Raw genomic sequence first — 26,294 nt, forward strand, 5'->3', positions numbered from 1 at the left:
TTGTCTAGCCATGTTCTGTTTTCTGCAAATTCCAATGAAGAGAACCCCACCCATCCAGTACTATGGGAAAAGTATACGAATATTTTCCATTGTGATGATGAATTAGAGAGAAGAATAGCAGAGTCTAAAGAAATCGTTCTAATCCTATACATCTCGATAACAACCTAAGTTATAACCTGTCTGACTGTCACTGCTATACAATATTGGCATACACGAGATTGTGAGGCACATGCATACGCCCAATAATGAAGTCAGAGAGAGAGAGAGAGAGAGAGAGAGAGAGAGAGAGAATGTTTTTAAATACACAAATGTTAACACATTAACATTGAAATGCATATGCTAACTTTTTTGTACTGTTTAGAGTTATTGTTGTGTCCTAAATAAACTAAGAAATGTTTTAACACGACTTATTCAGGACACAACTTTGTTTAAACATAGGCAGAGAATGTGGCAGGTTGGCAATAGATTAGAAAGATAACTTTTTGTATATAAATCAAAATTAAGAGCAAGAAATTGTATAAAAATGAAAGAAAATTTGTAAGACCTAACCTGTAATGCATGTGGGTTAGATATAGAAATTAATTAAGCTATTAAATCTATTTAAGAACCCCATTTCATGTATTATAAAGTGACAAAGCCTGTAAGCCAGAGTCCAAGGGTCACCTTTAACCGTCCTGTGTTACACATACGAAAAGGGGGGAAAGGAAACTAAAGCGCCTTCCAGGAAGAACACAACAAGTGCACGTGCGATGTAATAGAGGGAGCTGGACGCCATGACGTAAACACACATGACCGCATTGGCGGGCATCGCGATAGCCGAGAAACACCGAGAAGAGAAAGAAAACAAAAAGGCCAAGCAGACCCCAATCGAGGCTTTTTTGGGTTCCTGTTTCCTGACCTCTCTTGGACGTAGGTCCAGTCCACTCCAACTGAGAAGTTTCTGGCTGGCCGTGGAAGGCATTGGTCCATCTGTCGCAGCATTTGAAAAGGGCCAAGCTATTTCCTAAGACTAGGATAGCTGTGCGATGTCGTGCAACGGAAGAACCAAGCAGATGTCATCCGTTCTGGCCGTGCTCCTGAGCCATATCGCCTTTCCTGCCGAGGTTCTAACTGTATAGTTTATCGAAGGTGATCAGACGAAAAGCAGAGTGAAGAAGCCTTGATGCCCAGACAAGGCAAGAAGAAGGACATAGTATCAATACAGAGACGGTAAAGTAGACTTTTGTATTGTGATTTCCAGTTAAGAAAGAGTGTGCTTCCCTAGGAACATTTGTGAAGTGGATTAATTTTATGGAACTTTAAGAACTGTCTACAACTTGGCACAGGCCCGTTTGTTTGAGAATTGTCTGCCTAACAAAGCCATGTTTATTCTGCAGGAATTAATAGTAAATGTGTATAATGAAATAACCAATGACCACTTGAATGTAGAAAGTGTGTTAAGTGTTAATGAGATAATGTTTAGTTACTTATAATGGTGGTCTAAGCAAGTTTATTTATATGTTTTGTATTTTAGTATTGAACCAAGGATCTTACTTGAGAATAATTCAGATCGATTAGTAGTAATGCTTACTTGTATGATTTCTCTATTTTATTAAACATGTTTCTTAGTACCTGCCTGACCTGTTGTTATTATGTGAATTCAAATAGCCACTCATAAAAATATTGACGAACTTAGCGGGAAGAACCCACGTGTATGATTAGACAAAGCGGGCCACGACTGCATATAAGAAATTAGTGAAATGAGATAAAATTTTATTATAGTTTAATTATTGTGTATCATTCTGAGAGAGCCATCCTGGGTAAGGGTCCCATCTATCCTCGGTATTGGCTGGTGCAGTTATAATATAAATTTGTCAATGCTTATCGGGTGGACTGTCTTAGAGTGATGTGTAAATGGTCACGTCCCACACAAGGACAAAGCCCTAAACACTAAGTAAACTACACGTGGTTAAACTATAGAAAGGCCAATAGGACTGCTTAATTAAAAAGGTGAGATTTAAATAAAGAATGGAATAAGTGTAGTATGTCTTGAAATTGAAGGTTATATACGGGAATAAAAGATAAGTTTAACAAGGAAATAATAAGAATAAACAGCATATAAAACCACATATCAAAAAGGGGTCATAACATTATTTCCTTTACGGTTCTTAACTGGTTGTTTCTTTTATTTTTTTGCATCCGAAGAAGTCTGTTAAAGATGAAACTAGTCGTGCAATTAAAATTTGTTTTATTTCTTATCTCGATTTCCAAGTCATTTAATCCTAAAACACACACACACATATATAAATTAGCTCTACTCTCTCTCTCTCTCTTTCTCTCTCTCTCTCTCTCTCTCTCTCTCTCTCTCTATATATATATATATATATATATATATATATATAAATTAGCTCTACTCTAGTTAGTGACATATTTCCAAACACCAACAATGTCAGGTTCTCTCCTAATATCTTTATTTGTAATGTAATTCTACAAACAACAATATCATCTGTTCCCTCTACTAATTTTTCTCAGAACCACATCTGTGGTGTCCAGCCCTTGATAAATAGTTTTATTTCTAAGCCTGTTCTCAGGCCCATAAGTCAAAATTGGTTTGAATACTGTGATGCACACAGCACTTACTGTTTTCACTAATTTCTTATTCCATATAAATTTTATTCAGTTGAGACTCCTTACCATAACAGCTTTCCTAATTCTGTTGTCCTACAGTATTTCAATATTTAATTTACTATCTTCAATAAAAATTGAGCTGAATGGTTGAAATGCTTTACTTGTTGTATATATTCTCCAGACAGGAATCAACTGATGTTTTCAATGTTCTTGCTATTTTCGGAGTTTGCTTTTCTTTTCTTTTTTTTTTGCTGATTTTCGTATCAGATTTTTTATTACTCAATTTTGTTAAGGAATTCTTCAGACTTTTATTGGATTACAACATCATCCATAAAATAAAGAGCTGAATTATTATTCTTATTATTATAATTAAGAGAGACCTCCAGGAAGTCAGGAACTCATAGAGGGAGATCATACTATTCACACCAGCTGTCATACCTGCTCTTGAATTGATTCAGGCTACTTGCATACACAACATTAAACAGCAACCCATTCCAATCCTGCATCACTCTATGAGAGAAAAATCTAGCCGTTACTCCCTTCTTGACAGTATCCATTCTCAACTTCCAATGATGCCCTTGTGTCCTATCCCTACCCCCACCCTCCATGAAATGAAAATTTCCATTTACTGAAATTCTGTATAACCCTTTCAGAAGTTTGTAAGTCTCAATCCTATCACCCCTCTTTCTCCTGTTTGCTAGTGTCTGCAGCCAGAAAATTCTCAATTTGTCTTCAAAATCAGTATTCCACAAGTCTGATATCATTTTTAACACTCTCCTTTATACTCTTTCCATTGTATCAGAATCGCCATGGAAACCAGACCTGCGTGCAAACGTCCAAGTGAGGTCTTATCAAGGTCTTGTAAAGAGGCAAAATGAATTCCTTATCTTGACATGTCTAGGTTCATTTCAGCATTGCAATTATGCTCTGAGTTAGAGCCTCCATAGCTCAATCAGTACAGACGAAGCCCTTTGGTTTAAAAGACCTGGGTCGATTCCTGCCCAAGACATGGGAACTTTTATATAGTTTCTTTCAACTAAAGATGAGTTAGCCGGTCTCACGTAAAGGTAGGGGATTTTTTCACCTGAAAACTCAGGTTTTTCGTACCCCAGAACAGACAAACCAGTGCCGTGAACACACATATACAGTCATAAAAATTATCTCCATCCCCCTCCCTCACAAAGCCAGACTCTGTGACAAGTCAGTTGGGGTTTCCTACAAAAAACATAATCATGGTGGACCCTATAGTAAGTGGGGAAAAAGCACTATAAATTATGCTCTGAGTTGAATTCACAATTTTACCTATATGACCTCTGAACTCAATTTCCTGTCTGCTAAAACTCGAAGATATATGGTCTCATCAGTTTCTTTAAGAATAATCCCACCAATATCATACGACATTGGATATCTAATCACACCAGAGTGCATGACCATACATTTATTAACATTGAAATGACAGCCATTTTCACATGCCCACAATTCCAGATTATTTTACAAGTACTACATATCAGTAGTGCTCCTGATTACCCTACCTATCTTTGAATCATTATCAAATAGCTGTATATCACATGTCAAATCCTTTCCAATGTTATTAACATAGAGAATGAATAACAATGGACCAAGGAATAATCCTTCAGGCACACCACTGGTTACCTTGCAGATTCACCCCCCCCATACACAACTTTTTGATGTCTGTCAGTCATCCATCATCCTCTTGTCCATGCCAATAGTTCATAATCCAATCCCATATTCTGCAATTTATGCAACAGTCTCCCATGCCATATTCTGTCAAAAAGCCTTTACAAAATCCAAAAGTATCGTGGAGTATCCATTCTCCTTGTCTAACTCAGTGGTAACATTATTACAGAATGTGAGCAAGTTGTTTAAACATGCCCTTCCCTTAGTAAACCCATGCTGTTCATTGTAAAGTAGAGATTCTCTGTCAACCCATTTTTGAATATAATTCCTAACTAACTTTTCCAAAATCTTTGCCACCACTTCTGAGATACTGATAGGTCAATAGTTGGATATAACTGGACTTTGCACTGCCCTTGTGCAATCGGATTACCATATTCTTTCTTTTAAGCTTACATGGTGATCCAAATGCATTTTTGAAAATTATGGAGGCAACTACTGTATTTGAATAAAAACTTTAGTTTACTATAACTGAAATCTACATTCAACATTTCAACATTTATGTCAAAGTCATCTTCTGGAGCATACAACTATACACAGAAAACAAGCTACACTAGAATCAAACTGGTTTGTTAAAGATACTGACCAACCGCTACAACAATTGTTGGCCTGACCTCTGATGAAAAAAAAAAAAAAAATTATACATCAACGCTCGAGTCCTATTGTTAGTGTTATCTGTTGGTTGTAGAAATACATTGGGTGCAACAACAAGTATCTATCTATATACATATATTAACATCACAATTATACTTGTACATTCCAGCCAGTTGGTATGGAATGGTTTCTAATACTAGCTGAAGATTGGTTAGAGTCCTGACTTCTGCTGGATCTTATATATTAGGTAGGCTGAATGCGTGCCATCCAGATCCTTGGAATTTTCATGCCATCTTTGTTGTTGATATTTGGGTGGTTTATCAGGATTTCGCAGGCTTCCTTAAATTTCCTTTCATACCAGGTTTTTGTGTGGTGTAAAGAGCGAGTGCTTTTCCAGTTGATTTGGTGTAAGGTGTTGAGCGCATGGTATGAGAGGCCTGCTTCACCATAATGGTTATATTAAAGGGTTATCAGAAAAAATCAACAGAATCCTACAACATTATAACCTCAATGCCACCTTTAAACCACCCACTAAACTTAAAACCATATTCAACTCCTCTAAGGATCCTCTCCTCCCATTAGCACATCCTGGAGTCTATTGCATCCGCTGCACCTGTAACTTACCGTACATTGGTGAAACAGGATGGACAATCCCCATACGCAAGAAAGAACACATTAGACACATTAAATATAACCATTATGGTGAAGCAGTCCTCTCAGACCACGCACTCAACACCTTACACCAAATCAACTGGAAAAGCACTCGCTCTTTACACCACACAAAACAACAAAGATGGCATGAAAATTCCAAGGATCTGGATGGCACACATTCAGCCTACCTAATATATAAGATCCAGCATAAGTCAGGACTCTAACCAATCTTCAGCTAGTATTAGAAACCATTCCATACCAACTGGCTGGAATGTACAAGTATAATCATGATGTTAATATATGTATATAGATAGATACTTATTGTTGTTGCGCACAATGTATTTCTACAACCAACAGATAACACTAACAATAGGACTCTAGCGTTGATGTATAATTTTTTTTTTTCACCAGAGGTTAGGCCAACAATTGTTGTAGCGGTTGGTCAGGATCTTTAACAAACCAGTTTGATTCTAGCGTAGCTTGTTTTCTGTGTATAGTTGTATGCTCCAGATGATGACCTTGACATAAAGGTTGAAACGTCGAATCTAGATTTTAGTTATAGTAAACTAAAGTTTTTATTCAAATACAGTAGTTGTCTCCATAATTTTCAAAAATGCATTACCATACATTCTTTCCACTCTTGTGGCGTATTCGTTGTTCTGAAACACAAATTACATAGCCTGGTCCAAGGAATAGCCAGTTCAGCTGAACACTCTTTTAGCATCCATGCTAATATTCCATCAGTTCCCATTGCAGAATTCTTATTCAGTTTGTGCAACAGCTCTAGTACTTCCTCCTCATACAGTGAAGAGGTAGCAGTGATTTCAGTGTTGCATATACCATGTTGATAGTTTTTATCAAAATGTCTACTTAGTTGAACAGAGTCTTCATAGCTCAGTTGGTATAGATGAAGCCCTTTAGTCAGAAAGACCTGGGTTCAATTCTCATCTATGATGTGAGGAACTTTAATCTGGTCTCTTTCAACTACAGGTGAGTTAGCCAGTGTCATACAGTGGTAGAGGATGTTTTGTTTTCATACTGAAACTCAGGTCTTTTGTCCCTCAGAACAGGCAAACTGGCTCCCCTGTGAACACACATGGATTTACAGTCATAATATATATATATATATATATATATATACCTAATCCCTCATTAGGAGGGCTCAACTTTTCCCTCCCAAAAGGGACCCCATAAGAATAAATAAATAAATTAGTTGAACAATGACTCCTGCATGAGTCACTCACATACTATCTGCATTCAGTTATTCTTTCAAATTCATTATTTCTTTTACTTGCAGCATAACGATAGCATTCTCTTGGATTGCTTGATCACTGTCACTAACCAGAGACAGAATAGTTATGTCTTTAAATGAAACCCACCTCTGATACTATAATTAAATCTAACACTCTTTGACCAAGAGGTCCTTCTGTCACATGCTGCTTGAGGAAGTGGCTCACAACAGCTCAATAAATTCAGTTTCATCTTCTCATGTGATTTCACAGCTACTCAATGTTTGGATAATTAAAGTCCCCCATTATAATTACTCTTTTCTCACCCATCATCTTCATTTGGTGATGTATTTCTTCATCACTAGCAACCGATCCACCATCTTGTTAGACTGCAGCTCACACCAGATGGCTTCAAACTCACTGCAACATAAAAAACTGTTACTAGTATTGCAGTCATGGGTCTCAACTCTAACTGGATTCAAGTCAACTGATATCATTAGCAGCACGATCCCTTCTTTCCTATCCTATCAGTCCTTCCTAAAAATACTGTACCTTTTGCACTCGATACCAGTTAGTATGGCTGCTTCTCAAATATAGACTATGAATTGTTCGATGTAATGTTCTAAATACACAACATAATTGTAGCATTTTGAAAAGATTTTCTCTTGATAGCACATCACACACACACACACCTCTTGTGCTGATTTTAACCATCTTCCTGTGTCTCTTTCAATTCTAACTGCTGAATTACTACTCAAATATAGACTATGAATTGCTCGATGTAATGTTCTAAATACACAACTTAATTGTAGCATCTTGAAAGGATTTTCTCTTGGTAGCATATCACACACACATTTTCCAGATCAACAAAACTTAAATACAGATCACTGTTATATTCCCATAATTTCTTAACTATTTGTCTTAAAGAGAAAATCAGTGGCGGCTCATAAGAATTTGTAGTGGTGGGCTGCAATACTATTAGCCCAAACTGCACATACATCATGCATTACCCCTACAATGTTATCCCAACTAGGAAGCAGTTTGGTTGAGTCTGCATGAAATGCAGCTCCAGCATCGAGTATACTAGCCCGAGCCCGCACAGCACACTGACTATTGCTACAAAATGAATCATATAAAATACTATTGAGCAGTATTTTATTACAAACTAGAAAATATCGGTTTTTGGATCCGTTTTAACTGTGTTAATTTGTGTTGTTTGTGCTCATGTGGTAGCAACATATCTTGGGCTGCAATGCTACCAGCCCAAACTGTAAATCACTCATTGCCCCCCTAACTACGTTATCCCCACTAGGTAGTGGTTTGGTGTGGACTGCATTGAATGCGGTTCCAGCATTCAGTATAGTAGCCAGTACTGATACTAGCCCTACTCTGCAGAGCACATTGACTATTGCAAAATACAACTATTGCTACAAAATGAATTATATAAAATACTATGATAAAGAGCCAAGAGGCTATTTTTCCAGTGGCGTAAATTAAGTTAAGGAGATAATAAATCCCTCGTTATTTTAAAGCCGAAACTCGGAGATCGAAATCTAAGAGTTTCATGCCGAAGAACTATCGGCGAGTCCAAACATAAGTCAACACCTGGGTGGTACAACACTAGGGCAAATCGGAGCAAAGGTGGAGCAAGATCCATCACTATCCTTAATATTTTCTCATAATGTAAAATGCAGCTCCTAGGAGATGTATTACTGTTTTACATTATAAGGAGAGGTCACTGCCCAGACTGGCTTCGACCTTTATCGAGGTCTCATTAATGAGTAGGTAGACCTGGATAATACCAAGGTTTAAGTGAACTGAACTTACATATACTCCTACTAACGAATTGCCAGACCGGTGTACCCATATATTATTATTACTACGATAAAGAGCCAAGAGGCTATTTTTCTGGCAGCATAAATTAAGTTAAAGGGATAATAAATCCCTCATTATTTTGAGGGATTTATTATCCCTAGGAGCTGTGTGTTTTACATTATGAGAAAATATCAAGAATAGTGAGGGAGCTGGCTCCACCTTTACTTCGAATTGCCTTCGCGGATAGTTTTTCAGCATGAAACTTATAGATCGTAGTTATCAATCTTTAGTTTCGCTTACTGGCTATAAAACAACAAAGGATGTTTATCCCCTTATTTTCTATTGCTTTGCTTTCTTATATTTTTCTCTCAAGTCCATGCAGACTTACTTGCTGATGGAAACTTTCAATACAGTTTATTCTTTTCTATGACATTCTCTTTAACTTTCAGAGTCCACCATGGGGTTCTGATTTTTCTAACCCAAACAGCTTCTCCATCAATTGTTCATGATAGAAAATTCAGATACTCTGCTCTCTCCAGAGCCAGCAACTCAGTCTCCAAAGTTTGCTTGCTGTTTTCAAACTCATTCATTTATCTTGAATAATGTTTGTATGTTTAAGTCTGAAAGCTGCTCAACTTTGATTCTTCTAAACACATAAATGTCAAATTATTTCAAATCTGTATACTCTTTTATCCTAAACCAGTCTGAAACGACTACTATCAACAACAGTATGGCACCACTTTACTTATTTCTTGAGTCTTTCTCCATGTGAATTCATGCACATCTTTATATTAGAACACCTGTGTTAGTAATGACTATTTCATGTCATGGACAGCAATCTAACAGTTAGTTTGCTTTTCTTCAAATTTTCCTAAAACAGCTGGCCTGGTTGGTCGAGTGGTTAGTGTATCTGCTCTCCAGCCAAAAGGCTGTGGGTTCAAATCCTGCCTTTGACATGGATGTTTGTGATTGTCTGTGCAAATACTAGTGGTGGTGGGCAGTAGATGGCAATGGTGTAGATGATTATGGTAGTTGCGGTTCACTTGTACTAACTACTAAATCACGCAGTTAGTATAGGCTACCATACTGAGGTCTCATCAGTGGGAGCCAGCCTCCAGAAGAATACTAAGGTCAAATAAATGCAAAATTCACATATTTTCCATACACAAGTAGTCAAAAGGTGTTAGACCTTATTATCTCATGAGACCTCAATAAAGGTCAAAACTATTCTTGGTAGTAGCCCCTCCCATAATGCACAGCATTATAGATGTCTGTAAGGATATGTGCCTTGCATTATGGGATATTAAGGCAACTAATGTGAAGACATTAGCCTCTACATACAAGTAGTCCAGTCGTGAGCTTTCTTCACACACAAACTTTGTTTGCTTACACTTGGATAAAGGATGAAACCAAGAATGTATTTCCTTGGTATCTTTAACTTATTATTATTATTACATCCTCCATGGAGTCAGCAGACTCATTGTGAAAGGGTCATTCAACTGACAACATATTTATCATATAGAATCTTAAAATCCTTAACACTCCTTGAATTAACAACACAGTCTGGTAATGTGTTCCATTCACTGACAATTCTCCATGCAAAAAATATGTTCCTCACCACACTTTTACACAGCTTCCAGGGATGACCTCTGGTTCTTCCCCTCTCACCATTTACTCATTTTATAATCCCTCTGGATTAATCTGATAAAATCCTCTCACTGACTTACATGTCGCTATCATATCATATCAATCCACATTTCTTCACCTCTCTCTCTCTCTCTCTCCATAGCCAGCATTCCAAAGTTCCGATATTGTCTTAGCACTCGGCTCTGGACCCTCTCCAATGTCTCCACATCACATTGAAAACTAGGTGACCAGATCTGAGCACAGTAGTCCAAGTGTGGTCTGACCAGTGCCTTATACAGTAGCACAACCACTTCTTTATCCTTACATGTTAGAGTACTTCCTATCATAGTAGAACTATGATGTGCAGCCTTTGCAACACTAGCAATATGCCCTCTAAACTTCAGTCTAATGCCAACTGTCACTCCAAAATATCTAATCGCATCCACTTTCTGCAGACAGCATTCGATAAAGTACACAGCCTTATATTTCTGCACTCAAAAATGCAGCATCTTGCACTTATTGATATTAAAACTACAACCCCCACTCTTTTGTCCAAGTAAAAAGTTTATTCAAATCTTCCTGAAGGGAATTAACATCAGCAGTGCTACTTATAATTCTTCACAACTTTGCATCCCCAGTCAGTCCATATGATATATCATTTACAAACAAGTAAAACAGCAGGGGTCCAAGAACAGAACCCTGGGGCATGTCACTGGTTACCCTCCTTTTTTTTTTTTTTTTTGACACTGCTCCATCATACATAACTTGCCGACATTGTTCAGACAGCCAATCTCTGATCCATCTGACCAATATACTATCTATTCCCATCCTCTGCAACTTGTAGACCAACTTATCATGTGGTAATCTATCAAACGCTTTTTGCAAAGTCTAAGAATAGCACTGTATATGATTCTCCCTTATCTAACACTTAACTAATGTTAACTTATCAAATGCAAGTAAATTGCTAAGACAGGGTCAACCCTTTTAAAATTCATGCTGACCATCATGAAGAATGCAATGTCCATCAACCCAATTCTGTGTTCTATTCCTTACCAATCTCTCCAACACCTTGACCACAACTGCAGTTATACAGACTAGTCTATAATAATGCTGCTATGATAACAACTAGAACCATGCTTGTGGAGTGGTACTATTTTGCCTTCTTTCTGCTCCTTAGGAACTTTACTACTGCAAGACCTTCATTAAATAACCAGGCCAAGGGCAAAGCTAACTGTTGTACACAGTCCTTAAAAATACTTGGTGCTATGACATTCATTCCCATCCCACAGCCTTATTAGCATCCAATCCAACCAACATCTGATAAAACTGTGAATTCTTTCACTTCCATTTCTCCTAATACTTGCCTCTCTTCAATATATTGCATGGCATCATTTACACCAGTATGATAAAGTGCTGGTTCAATAATTCCACTATATCCTTTGCAGCTGTTATTCTGCTGTGATAACTATCCATTAGTGTTAACCTGCCATATTTATTCTTTCTCTTGCTTGCCATATAGTGGAAAAATTCCCTTGAGTTCACCTTGGAATGACCAGTTGATCTCCTCTCATACTGCACCTTTTCTTTCTTTACCATGCTCATCACCTTTCTAGCCTGCACTTCTTCATAGATCTGATCACCACAACTGTCTTGTACCTCCTCCGTAACATTTTTTTTTTCCAGTACAGCTTGCTTAATTTCACTGTTCATCCATTTCACTCCTTCTCTATTTACTCACTTAACCCCTTGGTATGCAGTTATACATTGCTTTAGTCAGATACTGCCTTGTGAGTTTCCATGCATTGTCAACATCTTTTCCCACTCAGCTCATCTACCCAACGTACTGATGCTAGCTGACTAATTTTTTTCATATATAATCACCTGCTTTATACTTCCACATGTATCCATTTTTGGCAGTAACCTTTCCTTGTTTCATCACTTCCCAAACAAGCACCTCATGATCACTCTCACCAACTGGTGGCAGTGTCAACACCTCTTTAACAACTACATTTTGTGAAGTTGTCACCAAATCCAAAACATTAAAATCTCTGGTTGCTTCAATCGCATGCTGCTTAAGATACTTATCTCTCAGATATTCCACAAGCTCATTCTCCTTGTTCCCATACACTATCTCCTCCTCCTTCTGTTCTATATTCCTGTAATTAAAGTCTCTCATCAAGATCATCTTCTTTTTACATGCCCAACTAATTTGCCTAAACATTTCACAATTGGTATTCTCTTCATTTCCTGGCCTATAACAGCATCCTATCAGATATACTAACCTGTTTATTTCAACTTCACTTCACACCACACCACACAGATTCAAAAGCTGTGCATGCACTATCAACTTCCACATTTTGCAGACACAATTCCTCTGCAATCATTAATAGCACTCCCCCTCCTCTTTTCACATTTCTATCCTTGTGAAAAATTATATATCCTTCTATTTCTATTCCCGACATCACATCCTCCTCAGACAACCAAGTTTCACTTATTCCAATTATCTTTGGGCGTAATGACTCAATCAGTGTAACAAACTCAGCTCTCTTGTTTCGAATACTACTTACATTTATGTACAAACATATTTGTACACACGTTTTTTGTCATATTTGTTTTTTTGTTAAAAATCCACATACTCATAGAAATAAGTGCTCACACCCTCCTTATACAGTTTCCAGCCATGGCTGGAAACTGTATAAGGAGGATGTGAGCACTTATTTCTATGAGTATGTGGATTTTTGTGATTTCTATGAGTATGTGGAAATGTGAGCAAAGGAGTGAGAAGCAGGTTCTTTGCATGGAGGGTTGGTGAGTGGAATGCATTGCCTGAGCGTGTTGTGGATGTGGATACATTGAATCAATTTAGACACAGTTGGATGGGCATTGTATGCAATAGTTAGTACCTCCCATGATGAGTCTCTGACTCCATGGAGGTCAAATGTTGATAATAATAATAATAAACTAGGTTATCGGAACACTAATAAATGGTAATATTCTAATTCTTTACCTTTTCAAAAAAAAAAAAAAAAAAAAAAGAAAAGAAATCCTAGGAAAAGACATGACTAAAGATAATCCAAGATATATAGATAACCCATGAGTAAAGATAATCCACAGAAATAGCATTACATACTAACAATGCCAACATATACATAATATCAAGAAAGCCATTATAACAGATTTCCAGAAATATGAATTAAAATTACATCTTTCAGAAACCCTTGCAATCAGAACAAATCAAACTGCAGTTAACTCCCACAGATCTTGCATAATCGCAACAGTTTTGTGAATCAAGAAACAGAAACATCATTCCATCCTTTACAAAGTTTTAATCACTTAACCACAAATGATCCCAGTCTATATATATCAAATTCTAATTTTTTAAATAATTTTCAATTTTTTTCATGGTTTAAGTTGGTTTTACATTAAATGCTGACTAGTTTCAAAGCAAAAATTAAAATATGACAGTAGAAAAAATAAACAACAAATAAACCAGATCTTAAAAAGTAGTGTATTTTAATATTATATCCTAAAATTTAAACTAGGCTAAATTATTATTATTATTATGGGTATCTCCATGGAGTCAGTAGACTCATCGCAGGAGACCCAAACTAGCAAAACAATATCTGTCATATCTCTTCTTGAATTCATTTACAGACGAAGAGCTAACAACTAAGTCAGGCAATGAATTCCACTCATTCACCACCCTCCAGGCAAAAAACCTTGTTCTGACACCTTTGTTAACCACACTCTTCTTTAATTTCCAGAGATGACCTCTTGTTCTTCCATCACTATCACACAGCTGAAACATTTCCCCTGCATCAATCCTATAAAAACCTTTCAGTAATTTGAATGTTTCTATCATATCCCCTCTTCTTCGCCTATCAACCAATCTCTGCAATCCACAAGCTCTCAATTATCAATGTAGGGAGCATTTTTTATATCACTCACCAACTTGGTCACTCTTCTCTGAACCCTCTCCACAGCCTCCTCATCTCCAAGGAATCCAGGTGACCAGACCTGAGCACAGTAATCCAAATGTGGAAGTATCAATGCTTTATAAAGGGGAATAATAACCTCTTTATCTCTGGATGTCAGTGTGTTCCTCAACAACCAAGTAATTCTATGTGCAATCTTGGACACCTTAGCAATGTGTCCTCTGAACTTCATCTCCCTATCTACCAATACCCCTAAGTCCCTAGCCTCATCAATCTCTTGGAGTACCTTTCCATCGATGTAGTACACAGCTGGTAATCTTTTAATCCCAAAATGCATAACTTTACACTTTTCCACATTGAACTGACATCCATTATCTTTTGCCCATTTTACCAGCTTATTTAAATCCTCCTGCAAACTTTCAACATCAGCTTGATTTTTTATTGCACTACACAACTTTGCATCATCAGCAAACAATTGAATATCTCCCTTTAAGCCATTTCCTATATCATTTATATACAAATTAAACAACATTGGCCCAAGCACAGAGCCCTGAGGCACACCACTGGTCACCTGCCTCATTCTGGACTTGGCTCCTCCATACACCACCTTATGGTATCTCTCCCTGAGCCATTCTCCTATCCATATCACCAATTTAATATCCATTCCCATCTGCTCCAATTTGCGTAACAGTGTTCTATGGGGTATCTTGTCAAAAGCCTTAGCAAAATCCAGAAGTAGTACCACTGTGTAGCCAGTTCCTTTGTCCAACTCAGATGTTATTGTATTATGAATAGTTAATAGATTGCTAAGGCAGGATCTACCTTTAACAAAACCATGTTGGCCTCTATAGAGTATCATATCCTGATCCACACATTCTTGAATTTTGTATTTAACCAACTTTTACAATACTTTTACCACTACTCCTGAGATGGTGATTGGTCTGTAATTAAATACTGCAGTTTTAGAGCCACCCTTATGCAAAGGAACCACTTTGCCTAACTTCCACTCCCTAGGGACCATACCAGAGTTTAAGCTTAAGTTAAATAACCAAGTAAGAGGCATTAACAATTCCTTTGCATATTTACATAACACCCGAGCTGATATGCTGTCTAAACCTACAGCAGTGTTTATATTTAAATTTTGCAATATATTCAATACCTCTGATTCTTTAGCTTCAATTCTCACATTAGGTATTGCTACAGGTATAGAGATATCCTCACTTGGGTGAAAGACTTTTGAAAAGTGATCACTCAGTAACTCGACTATTACATCTGATTTTGTCACCTCGATACCATCAACATCCACTAAAGTTATCCTTCCGAAATCATTCTTCCTCTTACTTGCCACATAGCGGAAGAACTCTTTGGGATTACCCTTGATCTCTTTGGCTAAGGTCTTCTCATAATCTGATTTAGCTTTTCTTACTATGCTGGTAACCTTCCTAGCTTGAGCCTTGTACTGCTCATGGGTGTCCTGATTGCCTTTCTCCTTGTAAATTCTCCATAACATTTTCTTTTTTTGCAGATCAAGCTTGATACTACTGCTTATCCATCTAATGCCTGCCTTGTTTGACCTCCTGACCATGGGGACACAATCTGATATTGCTTTCCTCAGATACCCGCTGATTTTATCCCAAGCACTGTTAACATCTTTCCCTTGCAATATGTTCTGCCATGGGATGGCTGCAAGCTCACTCCGAAGCTTGTTATAATTGCCTAACCTGTAGTTCCATATATACCCCTTCTTAACAGAAAAATCCACAGATTTTGCAACCTCCCAAGTCAATACCACATGATCGCTTTCACCAATTGGAGGTAACGAGGACACCTTACTTATGCATATAACCTCTGAACCAATAACCAGGTCCAACACTCTCACACCATGTGTCCCTTCAGTTATGTGCTATTTCAAGTAATTATCTCGTAGAAGATGTATGAACTCCATTTCCTTTTTGCTACGTGATATTTTCTCCTTCCAATTGATATCACCATAATTAAAATCACCCATAATAATCACTAAGCCTTCACTCATTGCACTAATTTGCTGATGCATGAATTCAATATCTCCCCCTGTACTCCCTGGCCTATAGCAGCATCCAACTGTATATTTGGTTGCATTGGTCACTATTTCACACCAGACCGCCTCAAATGAACTCTCATTCACATGTCCAACATCTTGATATACTACTTTCTTTGGCTGCAACACATCAGCTATCATCAACAGTACTCCTCCTCCTGTTCTATCATCAACAGTACTCCTCCTCCTGTTCTATCTTCTCTATCCTCCCTGAAAATACTGTACCCATCATATTCAATTCCAGTGACCACATCTTCTGCTGACAGCCAAGTTTCACTAATGCCTACAACTTTTGGTGAGATTTCACTGACTAATGCCAAAAATTCTTCTCTCTTATTTCGAATGCTTCTAGCATTGGTATACAAAAATTGCAGATTCCCTCTAGATCTTGTACCGGCATTAGAAGTGATATATAAGTCACTAACTTCCATAGTCCTATGCTGATTTTTTATCACCTCTCTTCTGCAATTTATTCTGCATATAAGGATTAATAAATATACAATAGTGCTAAAGTTTCTCTCTCTTACACTCGACCTTTTCAATATTAGTTTCCCTGACCAATAACTTCAACTTGTTCAGAAAACAATAACTTCTTCAATCGCTTATGTCCTTCCATGTTAAGATACAGTCCATCTCTAGCATACAACTGTCTTTTTTCCTTCAAACACACTCCAAACATCAACAAATTCCAGACTTCTTTTTTTGCACATTCTTGCAATCATATCATTCATTATCATTGCTCATCTACTTAACTCAAAACGAGGCAGCACACACACACTATCCTCCCATTGACACTTTTCCTCTTCACAATATCTAATAATGTTCTTAAATCTTTTCCTACCTGATTTATACTACCTCTCAGGTCATTCGTACCCACCATAACTATCATCTTGTCTGCTTCATGCGCTCTCTTTATTGCTAAAGCCACTCTTTCTATTGTCCCAGCAGCCAAGCACTCCTCATGTACACCACTCTCCATACCCTTAATCATAGAATCCCCATATATCTTACCACTCTTAACTTCATTCAAGTCCACACTCATGGACTCATTCTCTACACTATTCAGCATGACTCTCCCAGCTTCATTAATCAATGCTCTATTACTTACCCCCCTCCCACTCTCACTACATCTTGTTTCTTCTAGGCCACTTGTGGTTTTATTTTGTTGACTCCCAATCACTCCCATACTATTTATTACTGCATCATTCACCAAAGACTCATCCATATGTAATCCTGTTCTAGTTACTTCATCTAAAGTAATCTCTATAGTTCCTAATTTCTCTGTTTAACACATTAAACTCAGCTTTAACTTCCAGTATCTCCTTATCGAGCACTTCCACTTCCTCATGAAGAAGATGAAGGTCATTTTTCATTTTCATAAACTCCCACCGAAGTTCTTCCGCTACGGTCCCAATGTCAGCTTCCATTCCTAAACGCTCCAGCCTATCCCGACACTTATCACATACGTCGACATTTTCGTTCTTCTCATTTAGCTAGACCGAACACAGATCCTTCACATTTTTCGGCGCATACATGTAGCAGTTTCCGCATTGCGAAAAATCTAACGCTGAGCCAGCCTTTCGTGTAGAAGTAGAAGTCCTGCGCGCCGCTGACGTACGTTTCTTGTTGGACGACATCTTTACTCGTTAAAATAGTGAAACAAACGGCAGTGAAAATACAATATATACAACACAGTTCCAAACAATAACACCACTGAAGGACACTTATATCTAACCAATGCACAACTGCAGCACAATTTGTGACAAAAAACCACACTATATTTAACTTTAAAAACACGTTTTCTAGACTAGCTAAACATGACCGCCACATTTACCAAGGACACTAGCGCCCAAAGGGAATCAATTTTGCTAATCTAGTATGAATGAGATAAATATATTTGTCTCCTTACCTGATTTGGTTTCTTGCTATCAATAGCCTGAATATCCAAATAATGGAATGTATTTTCTATCTGCAAATTATAGTAAACTGATGTTATTGGAAAATGACAATATATAATTATTTTTTTAGATACAAAAATGTCATACATAAGGAATAAAATTAAAAATTTATATAATTACCTCATCACTGATACATTTTATGGAGAAAAAAATGTATATGGCATATGTTTTGATCTAACATTTTCAAAAGCATGACCAAGTATTTTTATTTATTTATTTTTTTAATTTTATGCACATGGTGCAACATGATCACTACTGCACTTCAGCACAGAGTTACATTCAGAGAAAAAACCTCATTTTAAATTATTATCATAGTACTCCTCCATGGTATCTAAGGACTCTGAGAAAGGGTCCCTTTTAGTTACTCATAGCTAAAATATCTATCATATCTCTTTTAAACATATTCAGTGAACATGCACTTAAAACATTCAACAGCCAGGGAGGATCCCAAATTCTACCTGAACCCAACATAAGCAGCAAAATCTCGATTGTATCTATACTGTAAAATACCTTACTAACTTATGTTTCCATCATATCTCCTATCTATTAATGTTTAGACTTTGAAAACCACATTGCCCAATCTGCTCTCATATGCACAATTCCACAATTCCGTTATTAACTGCCACTTGATCTTTTCAAATGTCTCATCTCATCTTATCTGAAATCTGGTAACCATATATGAGATCAAAAGTCAAGATGTGGTCGTACTAAAACTATGTACAGGGAAATAACTACCTTATTCCTAAAAATTAGTGTTTTCTTCAACAATGCAGTTATCTAATAAGATGACTTTGCCATCTGAGCAATGTGGTTGTCAGGTTTATCCACTATAATCCCATCTGTAACTTCAATGACTACTTGCAGCAAATTCCCACTAATATTATATTCTACCAGCAATATCCTCAATGTGAAATGAATAACCTCACACTTGGCAACAATGGCTTGACATTCAATATCATTCATCCATTAAATCAGTGTTTTAAGTCAAATTGCAAGGATTCTGTATCAGCTATGTCTCTTATCACTCCCTCCCTATTCTAGCATCATCAGCAAATAAATGGATATCATCCTCTACAACCATCCCCAATATCATTAATATACAAGTTAAGCAATAATCACCCAAGTACAGAACCTGAGATATACAGTCATCATCTTTCTCCTTTAAGCCTCAGCACCTCCACATGCATCCTTTCTGATACCTGTCAGTCAACCAACCTACTAATCAACCAATCAATCCATATCATGAGGTATTTTTCACACCTTCCTCTGAACGTATATAGCAATTGTGCATGTGGAATCCTGTCAAATTCCATGGCAAAATCCAAAGGTATTCTAGTATATATTCCACTTATCCAATTCTGATGTTACAGCACTCTAGTATCAGCAGAGTACTAAAGCAAGAATGCTTTTAACAAAACCATGCTGTGATCTGTAGAGGATATCCTAGTATTGTCTAACCACTTAAGTATAAAGAGCTAATAAGCTTCATTTCGGCAATGAAAACATTATTTAAATTAAGGGGATATTAAATCCCACATAGTTTTAAAACCGAATAAGAAACTCAAAGATTGGAATCAGAGAGTTTCTTGCCGAATATAGTAAATTATAATGTATCGGCGACCACTGGCGTGAGCAAACGCAAGTAACCCTAGCACGTAGTGCAATACCGGAAGACTCGCAGCAAAGTCGGTAAATTCTGATCGCTATTCTTAGGTATTTTCCATAATGTAAAAACACATTTCCTAGGAAATGTGTTTTTACACATTTCCTAGGAAATGTGTTTTTACATTATGGAAAATACCTAAGAATAGCGATCAGAATTTACCGACTTTGCTGCGAGTCTTCCGGTATTGCACTACGTGCTAGGGTTACTTGCGTTTGCTCACGCCAGTGGTCGCCGATACTTTATAGTTTACTATATTCGGCAAGAAACTCTCTGATTCCAATCTTTGAGTTTCTTATTCGGTTTTAAAACTATGTGGGATTTAATATCCCCTTAATTTAAATAATGTTTTCATTGCCGAAATGAAGCTTATTAGCTCTTTATACTTAAGTAACTTAATGGCTGCACGTGTTTGGAAACTCGTATCGCAGAGTATATAAGTTCTTTTCGCTATACACTTTGGTATTAGGTCTAGCTACTCACTGATGAAACCTCAAAAAAGGCTGAAACCGGTCTGGGTAGTGACCTCCCTACCATAATGTAATAACAGCATACATTTCCTAGGAAATGTGTTTTTACATTATGGAAAATACCTAAGAATAGCGATCAGAATTTACCGACTTTGCTGCAAGTCTTACGGTATTGTACTACGTGCTAGGGTCACTTGCGTTTGCTCACGCCAGTGGTCGCCGATACTTTATAGTTTACTATATTCGGCAAGAAACTCTCTGATTCCAATCTTTGAGTTTCTTATTCGGTTTTAAAACTATGTGGGATTTAATATCCCCTTAATTTAAATATTGTCTAACCACCTTTGGTTGCAATTCCTACCAGCCTCTCCAGTACCTTGATAATCTACCAGAGATACCAAATGGTCTATAATTCCCTGCATCAGTCCTAGCTCCATCTTTGTATAATGGAATCATCTTGCTCATCTTCCAGCTTATTAGGAATCTTACATGTGCTCAGATTTAAGTTGAACAACTATCAGCATGGCTGCTAAATGAACATGCAAGAGAATTAGCAATATTCTTGATATGCCATTCAGCCCCACAGATATATTTAAATCAAGCGTTTATAAATAGTTTCATACTTCAAATTCAAGGAGCTCTAATTTTTCGTCCAGTATCCAGAGCAAACGTATACCTTACTAAACGGGTGGATAGGCTTATGTGTTCATCACACGTGTTGAATTGGATTTAAACGGTATTGATGCGAACACAGATTGATAAGAAAATAACAATTTATTAACTTAAAAGCTAATATTTCGCTAGTATTATATCCAGCATTTGTAACAAGACAACCATGTGGTTGTCTTGTTACAAATGCAAGACAACCACAATTCGGTGTAACAGTGGGGCTAGTATAAGTAATTGCAGCGTGTAACACAAGACTAAAGCCCTAATACGCACCATCTAAGTTTAAAAAAAAAAAAACGGTAGTCCAAAGTTTTGAAAAAAATATATAGTAGTAAAAATAGTAGTCTTTGAAAGTTTTGAAAAAAATAAAATAAAAATAAATAAATATTAATTTGGTCTTAGGATGACTGTCTCCCAAATCTTTGGTAGATTTATACAGCCATACTTGTTAAGGTTTGGAGTATGTTTTAAGGCTTCTGTTGATTCCAGGAACAACCTCTCTGATTTGTAGAAGCTTCTGTGCAGTACTTTTGTTTTTTTCCAATTGATCCTGTGTGCTGGGGTATCCAAAGCATGGTCTGCCAGACCCGACTTGCCATAGCGAAAGTGCCGGATATATTTTTTGTGTTCACTGAGGCAGACGTCCAAAGTTCTTCCTGTCTGTCAATAGTAGGCTGGATGACAAAAACAGGGCACTTCATAGACTCCTGGATGTGATAAAGGAGTGAATCTGTTCTTAGGTGAACAGATGAGAGTTGATAATTTTACATAAGGTTTAAATACAGTGTGCAGTTGGTGTTTGTTAAGCACCCTAGATATCTTTTCAGATGTGCCTTTAATGTACGGGATGGTGATAGTTTTTTTGTTGTAGTCTTCTGTGGTAGATAGTGGGGGGGGGGGATTTCTGGGTAGCATTTAGTATTTTATCTATCTTATGGGGATAATAGTTGGTTAGGAAGGTGTGGCGCAAGTGAGAAAGTTCAGCAGTGAGAGGTCATTGAAACAGATTGCTCTAGCTCTATGGGTTAGTGTTTTTAAGATACCATATTGTTGAGAAATGTGATGGTGTGATTGTTTGTGTAAATATCTCCGTGTGTGTGTGTGGGTTTTTCTATAAACTGAAAATGATAAGGAACCTTCTGGAAGACGTGTGATCAGTGTGTCCAGGAAGGGCAGGCAGTCATTGGCTTCTAGTTCCATTGTAAAGTGGATTTTAGGGTGCTGGCTATTTAGATGCACTAAAAATGTATTCAATGTGTCCGGGCCATGTGGCCAAATTATTATTATTATTATTGTTGTTGTTGTTGTTGTTCCGGGAAACTCCAAGGAGTCGTCAGACTCGTCGAGGGAGGCCCTAACATCATGTCTGGAACAACTATTCAGCATTCACACAGTATCTATCATATCTTGCCTTGAACTCATTCACGGTCGTAGCACCCACAACAGACTCTAGAAGCTTATTCCACTCATTCACCACTCTCCAAGTAAAAAACCTAGCTCTAACACCCTTGTCAACCACGCTCTTGCCCAGCTTCCATGCATGGCCCCTAGTCCTCCCACCACCAGTCAAATTTTCAAAAATATCTTCTGGATCAATCTTATAAAAACCCTTCAGTAATTTGAATGTCTCAATCATATCACTCCTCCTTCGCCTATCGTCTAATTTCTGCAACCCACAAATCCTCAACCTATTCTCATAAGGTTCATTCCACAGACCTGCTATCATCTTGGTCACTCGTCTCTGGACCCTCTCCACTTCCTCCCCATCACGAAGAAACCCTGGTGCCCATAACTGGGCACAGAAGTCCAGATGGGGTCTTATCAAGGCTCGATACAGAGGAACAACAACTTGTTTGTCTCTGCATGTTAAAGTATTTTTCATAAGCCAAGTGATATTTGGTGAGCTGTTTTAGTCACTTTTGCAATGTGCCCCCTAAACTTCAACTCCCTATCCACCAGCACTCCCAAATCCCTGGCCTCATCAATCTCCTGGAGTACGGTTCCACCAATGCGATATACTGCTGCTGTTCTTTTCACCCCAAAGTGCATAACCTTACACTTTGCCACATTAAACTGACATCCATTTTTCCTAGCCCAGTCCACCAAACTATCCTGTAAAATTTTGACATCCTGTGCACTCACAATTGCTCTACCAAACTTTGCATCATCAGCAAACAAGTGAACACTTCTTCCTCAATGGCAAACACATCATCAACATAGAGTAGCCAGAGACTAGGTTTGAGAGTGGCTGTGTTGATAGCTAATTTTTCCAGATGTTCTATGTAGAAGTTGGCTAAGGAGGGGGGGGGGTTCCCATAGCTGTTCCATCTAATTGTTTGTATATTTTCTCTTTCCATGTAAAATAACCTGCCTGTACTGTAAATTTAAATTGCTGAAATATATCAGGGAGAAATTGTGAATTTAGTAAGTTAAGTGTTTCAGTCAATGGTACATTAGTGAATAATGAGGTGATATCAAAACTCACCACTAGGTCTGAACTATTTAAGGTGCGGTTTTCTAAAATACTTTTTAGGTGTTAGAATTTTTAACAAAAGAGGGAGAATTGTTTGTGCAAGTGGCTAGTAGTTTGGCTAAATGTTTAGCTAGTTTATATGTAGGACTGTTTATACTATCTACAATAGGGCGTAAAGGTGTACCTTGTTTGTGGATTTTTGGAGTTCCATATATTCTGGGTGTTTTAATGTGAAAGGGTTTGAGTTTGTTGACTGTTTCTTTTGGCCAGGAAGTGACTTTGTTCAATAACTTGCACACCTTATTCTTTTGTGAGTTGGTGGGATCTCGATCTATAATTTGATATGTTGACCTGTCTTGGAGAAGTGTGTGCATTTTGCTTTCATATTCTGTTGTATCCATTATGACAGTTGCGTTTCCTTTGTCTGATTTGGTTATTGTAATGTGGTTATTATTGCATAGCTCTTTTAGAGCCATTATTTCTTTATGTGGGATATTATTTTTGGGATGCTTAGATTGGATTAGGATATTGGCCATGTCTAACCTAATATTACTGGCTATTGCTGGAGGCAGGCTGTATATTCCACGTTCAACAGAAGCCATTATTTTGGTTTTTGGAACTTCTTTAGGAGTAACAGCAAAATTGTGTCCATGACTTAATGCACTCGTGGCTTCTTTGGTTAAGGTTAACGATGATAAGTTCACAACGACGCCATCTTGATGTAATTGCGGCCGCTGCATAGCACTGCATCATTGGTGGAGGATTTCAAATTTCTTCTGGTGCCAGTTTTTAACTTTAATGAATTCTTCATTGGCTGTAGAGTCAGAGATTCTCTCCAGGATATCCCATAGCTCCAGGTTCAAAATGTCAGATAGTATATCACGTAGTGCACTGATGGAAGAATTTATATCTGAAAGTTCTCAGCAAGTAGCGTATATCTGTTCCAGTAATAGTGCTAAACTCGCTCGTTTATAAATACGTTGGGCTTTGGCCGAGTGAAACTTGTTCTTAATTTTTATACAGTTTGGTATCAAATTGGTATCTTGGCACCTTTTTAAGAAGGCTAACCTGTTCAGTTGCCATGCCAATTTTACTTTCCACTTACCATATTGTCGTGCCTTGCGTACAATATTATCTCCGTGAAGAATATTTAAACGCATGGATAGGCTTATGTGTTCGTCACACATGTTGAATTGGATTTAAATGGTATGGATGCGAACACAAATTTTCTTATTTTCTTATCAATCTGTGTTATCATCAATACCATTTAAATCCAATTCAACATGTATACCTTACTAAATTAAACACTTAATAACGTAGCTATTTTCTAGTACATCTTACACTTTCCCACCATCTCAATTCATTAAGATTATTCTGTCAGGGCAATACTTTCTTTTATTAGAGCAACATTTTCTTGATTTCTCTTGGCTTGTTTGGCTAACTTCTGTTTTTTTTTTTATAATCTGATTTTGACTTCATCAACCATGGCTGTCACTCTCCTAGCCTTCTCTTTATATTGCTGCTGAGTCTCATAATCAATCTTGTAATGATTTTGAATACAGAACATTCTCTCTCTCTCTTTCTTTTTTTCTTTTTTTTTTTTTGCAGCTCCTACTTTAAAGTAATTTATTTTCTTAACTCTGGATGTAATCAGATACAGCTTCCTTCAGACAACCTTAGACTAATTCCCATGCACTGCTGATTCTACTGTGATGCAGTTTTATTTTTATTTTATTATTATTATTATTATTCGTGACACTTCCAGGGAGTCCAAATACTCATCGCGGAAGGACACCCACTGCACAATTCTCAGTCTCCACCACTACCGAACCTATACTACTAATCAACCACATTAGCACCATCTACTACCCACCGCCACCATCACAAGTATTTTTTTGTCTGTAAATGCGTGTGTTCTGAAGGGTCGATTTGTCTGTATGCAGGATGAAAAAAACCAAGTTTACAGGAGAAAAAAACCCTGCTATTTTATTTTTTTTTTACATAATAATGCTTAACAGTATAAACAACACCAACATGAAAAGAACACGTTCATTAAACTCACTAATTTCTTTCTTTTAAGGCTATACAGCGATCAGCATTCATATTTATGAATTTAGGGACACAAAACACACATGTGTTGAAAAGATTATTTTACTAATTATTAATAAAATAACAACTTGACATTTCGATCCCTGTATTGAGGTCACCATCAGAAGAATACATGTGTATAGGAATCAAGCTACATGCTGTTGCACTCTATAAAGGTAAATTAAATCTACGTTGTTAACTAATCTTTTTCTTAGCCTGACCTCTAGCGATAAAAAAAATAAATAATAATAAATAAATATATATATACACAGGGTGTTCGGGATAAATTTGACAGTTTCGTAAGGAAAAAGAAAATCTTCTTTGTATCTATTAAATTTAATGAATTGACAAAAAAACATTACAGGCAGAGTTAATTACAATACTATCAACAAGATTTACTCAAAATAACCACCATTAGCATCGATCACAGCTTCAATTCTGCTTCGGAACCTCGAACAAGCTGATGCTACAGTCTCCCTGGGAAGGGCCGCAAAAACTGTTTTAATTTTATCCATTAACTGGGCTTTTGTATTACTAGAAGCGCGATTGGTGTCTTTTTCAACTGCGCCCCATACAAAATAATCCATGGGGTTAAGGTCTGGGGAGTTTGGAGGCCAAACATTTGGACTGGTGAAGTCGTAGAAATTTTCAGACAACCATTTTTGACTTTTCCCAGAGGTGTGGCAAGGGGCCGAATCCTGCTGCCATACATACGGCCTACCATTGGCTACCCTTGTTATCCAG

At 37.3% G+C, this 26,294-nt stretch overlaps 1 protein-coding gene across 2 annotated transcripts in view; it reads right to left on the bottom strand.

The window, feature by feature from the left end:
- LRR (capping protein regulator and myosin 1 linker 1 leucine rich repeat protein) overlaps positions 1 to 26,294 on the bottom strand; it is a 917,109-nt gene that overhangs the window by 811,777 nt on the left and 79,038 nt on the right. For both annotated transcript variants that reach the window (XM_090401192.1, XM_090401191.1), the window contains exon 4: positions 18,139 to 18,198. In XM_090401192.1, coding sequence (XP_090257318.1) covers positions 18,139 to 18,198 — 60 coding nt within the window. The remainder of the gene's footprint in view (positions 1 to 18,138; positions 18,199 to 26,294) is intronic.

This window comes from Typopeltis vanoorti, chromosome 12 (assembly GCF_054136105.1).
Source record: "Typopeltis vanoorti isolate ZY-2024b chromosome 12, IOZ_Tvanoo_1.0, whole genome shotgun sequence".
NCBI classification, from domain to species: Eukaryota; Metazoa; Arthropoda; class Arachnida; order Uropygi; family Thelyphonidae; genus Typopeltis; species Typopeltis vanoorti.